The sequence below is a fragment of the Pyxicephalus adspersus genome, chromosome 2 (assembly GCF_032062135.1).
Source record: "Pyxicephalus adspersus chromosome 2, UCB_Pads_2.0, whole genome shotgun sequence".
NCBI lineage: Eukaryota > Metazoa > Chordata > Amphibia > Anura > Pyxicephalidae > Pyxicephalus > Pyxicephalus adspersus.
In genome coordinates this window covers 15891468-15899745 of record NC_092859.1, presented here as the reverse complement: position 1 = coordinate 15899745, position 8278 = coordinate 15891468, and the positions used below count along the sequence as shown (strand labels likewise).

Genomic DNA, 8278 nt, shown 5'->3' with positions numbered 1-8278 from the left:
AATAACAATATTAATAATAATAATAAAATAATAAATCCCCCCAACTTTAATTGATGTGCACGTCAAGACCACAATGGCTGCCTGGCACCCTAGGCATAAAGAAGGCTAATGCCCTTTTCTTCTGCATTAGAAGAATTCAGACCTATATGTTTTAATTACCAAACAGCTGCACTGTGCAGGCCACAGACAATGTGGGGGTTGCAGTTGTGTAGGCACTTTTCTACGATTCTCAGACAACTGTGCTAAAAGGCAAAAAAAGGTCCCAGCAGGGGATACGACGGATACATCAGAATGGAAATTCTGTTTCGCCTGACATTTTCCTTTACGGTTCCCTGTTTTTGCCTGCAGCATTGAAATAAGATACACACATAGGTTGATGTTCTGCAACCCTAATGCAAACCCTAACATTATTACCGATCTGTGATTGTATCTCTGCTGTTCTGTGTAGATCAGAATGACATTTGCAATGTATATCTGAGTTATAAAACATCTTTATGTCATCTGGTCAGTGTATGTAGATGAGCAGGGAAGCTATAAACTGCAACATCTGGCTTTCAGGATCTTTTCTGCTTGTTAAGGAAGGAATGACTGAAATGTTTGCACAGCTGGAGTCCCTTTATACAAGTGTGACTCAGTGTCACATCGCGGTGACACATGGGGACGCTCCCTGCAAGCTAGGCTGGAGCCGTGATACATCCAACCGCCGCTAAATAAAACTGCTTTATGGAAGAATAAACTGCATTCTCATTACACCTCAATTATTTATGTGCTGCTCATAAATCATAAGAGTTCAGCGTTAGTAGATTTTATTGTTACTTGACCATGCGGAGGACTTCAGGTCGCCTCTTTGTCTGTTTTAGTTGACTGTGACATTGGCAGACAGTTCGTATTGCATTGTTGGTAATAAAGTCTTGTAGAGTGTTACCCACTGATTCATGTGGAAAGGTAAGTGATACTTATCGGCTAGATTAAGTTAATAAATATGTAAGTTTCTGGTTCAGGTATCCCAGAATCACCCAGAGTTGCTGGGACTGAATCGCCTTCCATTCACCACACTGGCCTGGCCAATCAAGATGGCTGGAAGAAGACCGGGTAAATATGTCGGCACCTGCGAGGGAGAGAGGACATTTAATAAGAATTAATATTGCAATCAGATAGGTACATTTATTTTATTGCAGAAGTAACATCCCTGTCCTTTGATTTCCCATCATTTCCTGTACCCGAGACAATAGCCACCAAGGCCAATTGTAACATACCAATGTAAATCTCCCAAACAGGGACACAGGCAGCGATACAATTAGGCAGAGAATCTGATCTTTCCAAAGTTCTAGAAGGAAACATTTAGGCTTTACATACACTTTAAATCTATTTGCTGCTTTACACATTTCCTGGGAGATCGCTGGGTAATTTGGGTAAATATTTGTTGAACTTTTTTAGCAATTCTAAAAGATAAAAAGGCAAACAAACTTTAGCAGTGTAAAGGAAGTTGTGTGAGGATTAAATGGAATTCTTCTGCTTGCATATCAATGCTTGAGAAAAACACCAGGACTCAATGAAATGATCACAGATGAGATTGTAAAGTCACGCTAACACCAAATGTTCTCCATGCTTAATTACATCTAACTCCAGGGAATGTATACAATGCGTGCAGCACATTACACATCTGCATACAGGATTGTTTGTACAAGGAAGCCAGAGACGACCCTCCAACAATAAAAGGATATTCCATGCTTTGTGGAAGGAACCCCTCACACTATGAAGGAATAAAATAGCTATACCCAAAGGTGAATAAACTGTAGCTATATGGTAGGTAAGTGATTACTATGTATGGAAGCAAAGTGGTGGACAGAATATGTGCTGTGTGAGCCAAATGTCACTGCAATGTCGCTGCAATCTCATTACATTTCTGAATTCAGCTACAGAAAAGGGCAGTTATGTGTGACCATGTGTCACCAAAAGTAGGAAGAACAAGATTTGCCAGGCTACAATTCCCATCATCCCTGCATTACAGCAGAAACAATGAACCTATTAAATCTCCACAAAACTGGAGAAAATAGACTATCAGGGATAAACCTGGGTGATCCAGCAAACTAGCAAATGTTTTTCCTAAAAGTCATTTGCTGTTTGATGGCATATGTTTTCAATTCTGGACCAGATCCATTCCAGTTTTTCTGTATCACCAGGTTCCCCCATGATAGTCTATGTTCCCCAGACGTGGAGAACTTTATTAAATCAGACCTCATTGGTCTGATTTTTTTAAAGCTCTTCAAGACTGGAGGGTATACACCTTTATCAGTGAACCTAGGTGATCCAAAAAAACTGGAATGGATCTGGTACAGGATTTAAAACATTTGCTAACAAATATTACATCACTTTAAGAAATCCATTCCAGGTTTGCTGGATCACCCAGCTCTACTGGTGAAAGTGTATCCTCTTCAGCCTTGGAGAGCTTTCATAAATCAGGCCCTTTGTGTGGACTCCATGTGTGGGATATATAGTACATTATGAAATGGGGTATTACATGTGAGAGAACAATATTTAAATCAAATCAGATTATTGACAGAAATCTACAGACTCCTCCATAAATATGACTGATACAATAGGAAAGAATTATAGCAATAATAATCACATTTTTATTTTCTGCTGGATGGGCTATGCTTCCATTGATCATTTCCTATCGCAAGGCCCCTGGTTTTTGGCTTTCTCTATGATCCCGAAGACCCCTGCCACATTTAAGTTTAATGCTTTCTACAACTTATTGATTACATCAATGTTTAGTAAGCTGTAGGCTTAGGTGTAGGTTCGTCCAGAGAAAAAAGTTTGGGATGGATTAGGTTAGGTACGGATGTGGGACCATAGGACCTGAATTACAAACAGCATTCCATGTCTAATGACAGCTAAATTTGTGCGCAGGGGCCTTAGTCATTTTGAAACCAAAAGGGTCTTTCCTAAATTGATGCCTTAAGGTTGGAAGCTCAGAGTTGATGAAAAAAAGTCTTTGCTTAGAAACACCTACACATTATTTGAAGGGGTGTCTGCATATATTTGACACAGGGGAAGGTGCAAGTTGTACCACTGAATGAGGGCCCTGGACCTTTCTTAGAGAACCAGGTCTCCCACAGCAGCCTCATTATACTGGACTGGGGGGGGCAAGTCAGTTGCCTTTGATTTTACAGTGTAGGGCAGGCATGGGCAAACTAAGGCCACGGGCCATATACAGCTCAGTAGGGATATTTCTCCGGCCCTTTGGGTGGTCCACGGCTCTGGCTGGTGCCACCCCGAGCAGGGTCAGGAGAAGGACCCCGCTGGGGGGGGGGGGCACACTGGCCAGAGCTGCGGAACACGTCCCCCGGATCTGAGCCTGCGATGGGAGAGTGGGCGGGGTTATACCATCATGATGTCACAATCAGTGATGTCATGATGGCATAACCCCGCCCACTCTCCCATCGGCCCGGCCCCTCTGTCAAATTTTATTTCAGATTGTGGCCTCTGACTAAAAAAGTTTGCCCACCCCTGGTGTAGGGTAACACTTTCCTACCCTATCAAAACATATTACTTATTGCCTATCACAGCTATTTGAGCTTCATCATTTCTCTTTTCTGATCTTTACTGGAAAGGCGTCAGCTGGAATAGGATTGCAATGAAAATACAAACAATCTTTCCTTCAGACAATTCTTTACCATTCACACAATGAAACCCCATCCTTGTGCTTTTATACATTTTGTTATTAGTATTTCTGTATTGTCTACCAGACCTATAAAATGTATTATCTGTATGTCTGTAGGGACGTGTTTAGCAGTGCAGTCATGACAAGATAGGGACCTTGGCTGGAGCCACTGGAGCCATGACATGCTGAAAGCCTGCAATCCATTATATAAAACATTCTAAGAACTCACTACATGGCCAAGGTCATTGTAATTACTAAGTCTCTAAAACGAGGCGTTTTTCCATTTCACAGATTGAGGGTGGATTAATTGCATTTAACTCCTCGGTTGCTGGAATTAGGAGTACACCCATTTTATATGGCAGGGCTGGCTGCAGTCTTGTAATATCACAGAACAAGTCACTTGGGTGTAACCATTAAACAGGTCTAGTGGCCTCTGATCTACATATGAAGAGACCAGCGAGCCTCAAGGCATTGCGGCCCATAAATTTACAGTGTCTGTTCTTGATTGCACCACCTTTTAATAAACACAGTCTAGTCTGGTTTAAACTGCTCTTATGAAGGGCAACAGCTCACAGATATCAAGTAATCTCCTAACTAAGCTGTCAAACAAGAATCCAACTTTGACAAGTAAGCTAAATAATAGGAGACACCAATCTTTTCTTTTCAGAATCCTGCATAAGTAATAATATTTGTTTATTATTTGTATTTATAAGCCCAGTTTTTTTACTGCTACTGTGTCACATATTAGCTGCACATATTCCTAACAAACCATAGTAACATTTTTATCCAATCTGATTTTGGTAGCTGCAGACACTGTAGAGCAATTCATCCTCAATTTTAGTGAGCAGCCCACCTAACCCTGATACCCCTCCTGTGTTCACTTAAAAACTGAAAGGTCACTGCTGGGACTTCTTCACCATTTTTTGAGTCAGGGTACCTTATACCGAACTGCCAAGATAATTTCTTGAAGGACCTTATTCATTCTGTTCTGAGTATGATTTGCTTTACAGTTCCCGGAGCTACAAAGGTCAGTTTGGGCTTGTTGTAATGCTCATTTAAAGCTTAAGAATATTTAAATAATTAAATGTCCACAGCCTGGCCATTGTTCATTTTACCTCTTAAATGACTTATAAAGTTGATTGATGGGTTCATAAGTAATCTGGTACTGGTGTTTTTATTTCTTTTACTGATTTATTAAAGCTTTCCAATTAAAAGATTGTCATGGGAGAACCTGGATCATTCACCAACCTTGAAATGGATTTCTTAACAAACATTTGCCAAATATTTTTAATTCTAGACCAGATCCATTAGAGGTTTGCTGGACTATCCAGGTTCACCCATGAAAGTCTATCTTTTCCAGTCTTGGAGAGCTTTAATAGACCAGGCTCTGTGTCTCTGAGTTTTCCATGACTGTTTATTTTGATTTTGTTTTTTGCTTTTATCAGTTCGGTATTATATTTTCCCTTGCTAACCTCCCTACTTGCCTTTTTTTTTTTTTCATAGGTGCCTTTGTGATCTGTTGGACACCAGGGCAAGTCGTCCTCCTTCTGGATGGCTTAGGCTGCAGTTCCTGTAACGTGTTGGCAGTGGAAAAGTTTTTCCTCCTTCTTGCAGAATTCAACTCTGTTATCAACCCCATCGTCTACTCCTACAGGGACAATGAAATGAGAGCAACCTTCAAACAGATCCTCTGCTTCTGTTGTAACCGAAGGTCCAAATACTCAACTTCTGTCAAGTCGACAAACACTGAGAGGAGAATACTGGCCGACAATGGACATCTTGTTAGGGACTCCACACTTTAGAAATGTACAATGTTCTTAGCTCTCACTGGACTGAAACTACAAGAGACCACTATGGTGCCATGGACCTGGAACTGGTTCCATCAATAACAAAGAGAAGCTGAAACCCCAGATTTTATATATTAGCAACAACATGACCAACTAGCACCACAATAATTTGAAGCTTTCTTGAACGTTTACAATGTGAGGGTCCGGCATTGTGTACACTGGTACTTTAGTGATGTTCCTTCCACTGTATTTGTACCTTCAGAGCTAAGGTACAACAATTTTAATGGGTCTATGAGTACAAATGATGGCATGCCACATTCTGTGAGGCTACAGAGGCCATGCATAAAGTTGCCGCAGGGATCATTTGGGCAGTGACTTTATTGCAGTGTCTGCAGAACATTGCAAAGCCGTTTACAAGCCTGTTGAAGAAAAATTACTATTCGATTACTATGGATTACTAAAAAGAAAACTACAAGAACGTATTGCATTTAACATTTTTTACTGTTATGGTCTGTGAAAATCTTAATGGAGTTTCCAGGCCATCATTTGTTTGTTGTCATACAGCACCATTGTCTCTATAGGACCAGGAAATGCAGTTCTAATAATTGTATCACGCCACTTGCAGCCTGTTTTTACAGTTCCGATCATGCTGCTTAAGGGATAAACCTAAGAACAAAACATTTACAATATTTCAGCTTACCGGGCCTTAAGGGTTGGTTTATTTTTCAGGGAGAGAATAATTTTAGCAAATCCAGAAATTACCTATTGATCTTCCCAAAAATGTTGAACTGATATCCAGCTTGGATGCCTTTGTGATTTACGGCCCAATGACAACCACACATGTAGTAGTGAGCAGCCCAATGACAACTATACCCTAAGTAGTGAGCATATCCACCCAGAGACCTGGAGTGTATTAACAGGTGAAAATAGATGGGAAAAGTGTGAAAAACCCATCTAAGGACTGGTATAATGTTGGGTTCAGATATGCTTTAAAATGGTGCTGTAGGTTGAATTTTTCTATTTGTATTAATTAAGCATGGAAGCTCCCTACCTTTGTTTGGATCCTTTAGCTTCAACGAGCAGAATTCGGCTCACCAATGTGAGGACAACGCACAAATGTCTCGGGACCTCAAATTCCAAGGTATTTAGCCACATCAATACTACCGGAGGCTGCGTCTGATAAACAGCATGACTCCGGATTTCCTGGATGTAGTAGAGGATTGTGGGGGGTAAAAGGGGCAACAGGAGCTCCTGTGACTGGAACAGGACATACGTTGTCACATTAAGCACCTTTTATTTTTTAACTCCATTATTGAGGAAATTTTTGACAACTGGATCTAATGTTTGAAACAACTTTTTTTTTTTTTTATTGTGACTTCCAAAATGAAATCACAGATGGACCATAGCTAACATAAAAATAAACATTTATTTTATATAAAATATATACTTAATAATGTATATAAACATATATTTTGTCTCTGACTATTATATAAATGTTTTTGTGCTTTCAACAACTCTCTTTTACTTTACTTGATTTGCAACATGTTTATTTTAAAGTTGGTTGAACAAAAATGGAGGCTCATACCCAGAGCAGTGTTCTCCTGACACGTGCTTTGATATTGCCCATGACAGACGTGGTTTGATATTACCCATTGCACACATGGTTTGGTATTACTTATGGTACACTTGGTTTGAAATCTTCCATGGCACACATGGTTGGATGGCACACATGGTTGGATGTCTCCCATGGCACACTTGATTTGATTTCCCAAATGGCACACTTATTTTGATATCTCCCATGGCAGACTTAGTTAGATCACCCATGGCACACGTGGTTTGTTATCCCCCATGGCACACTTGGTTTGTTATCCCCCATGACACATTTGGTTTGATATCCCCCATGGCACATTTGGTTTGATAACCCCTATGGCACACTTGGTTTGATATCTCCCATAGTACACTTGGTTTGATAACTTCCATGGTACATGTGGTTTGATATCGCCCATGGCAAACTTAGTTTGATATCCCCCATGGCACACATGGTTTTATATCTTCCATGGCACACTTGGTTTAATATTGCCCATGGCACACTTGGTTTGATGTTGCCCATAGTACACTTGGTTTAATATCTTCCATGGTACATGTTGTTTGATATGACCCAAGTACACATGGTTTCATATTACCCATGAGACATGTGGTTTGATATCTCCCATGGCACACGTGATTTTATATCTTCCATGGCACACTTGGTTTGTTATCAATCATGGCATACTTGGTTTGGTATCGCCAGTGGCACACTTGGTTTGATGTTGCCCCAGCTGCACTTGGTTTGATATCTTCCATGGTACATGTGGTTTGATATCTCCCATGGGACACACTTAGTTTGATATCTTCTATGGCACACTTGGTTTGATATCGCCCATAGTACACTTGGTTTGATATCTTCCATGGTACATTTGGTTTGATATCACCTATGGGGTACATGATTCGATATTACCCATGGCACACTTGGTTTAATATCCCCCATGGCACACTTGGTTTAATATCCCCCATGGCACACATGGTTTTATATTTTCCATGGCACACTTGGTTTGATATCACCCATGGCACACTTGGTTTAATGTTGCCCATAGTACACTTGGTTTGATATCTTCTTTGGTACATGTGGTTTGATATCACCCATGGCACACTTAGTTTGATATCCCCCATAGCACACATTGTTTTATATCTTCCATGGCACACTTGGTTTGATATCCCCCATGGCACACATGGTTTGATATTACCCATGGTAGCTTCTTTAGCTGGTATTCAGGTTTACATTACC

The 8278-nt window shown here is 40.5% G+C and overlaps 1 protein-coding gene across 3 annotated transcripts in view; it reads left to right on the top strand.

Moving 5' to 3' along the window:
- LPAR2 (lysophosphatidic acid receptor 2) overlaps window positions 1-6968 on the top strand; it is a 36650-nt gene extending 29682 nt beyond the window's left edge. For all 3 annotated transcript variants that reach the window (XM_072399672.1, XM_072399673.1, XM_072399671.1), the window contains one exon: window positions 5171-6968. In XM_072399672.1, the coding sequence (XP_072255773.1) occupies window positions 5171-5469 (299 nt within the window). In that variant the 3' untranslated portion in view covers window positions 5470-6968. The remainder of the gene's footprint in view (window positions 1-5170) is intronic.
- Window positions 6969-8278: the final 1310 nt, after the last annotated feature.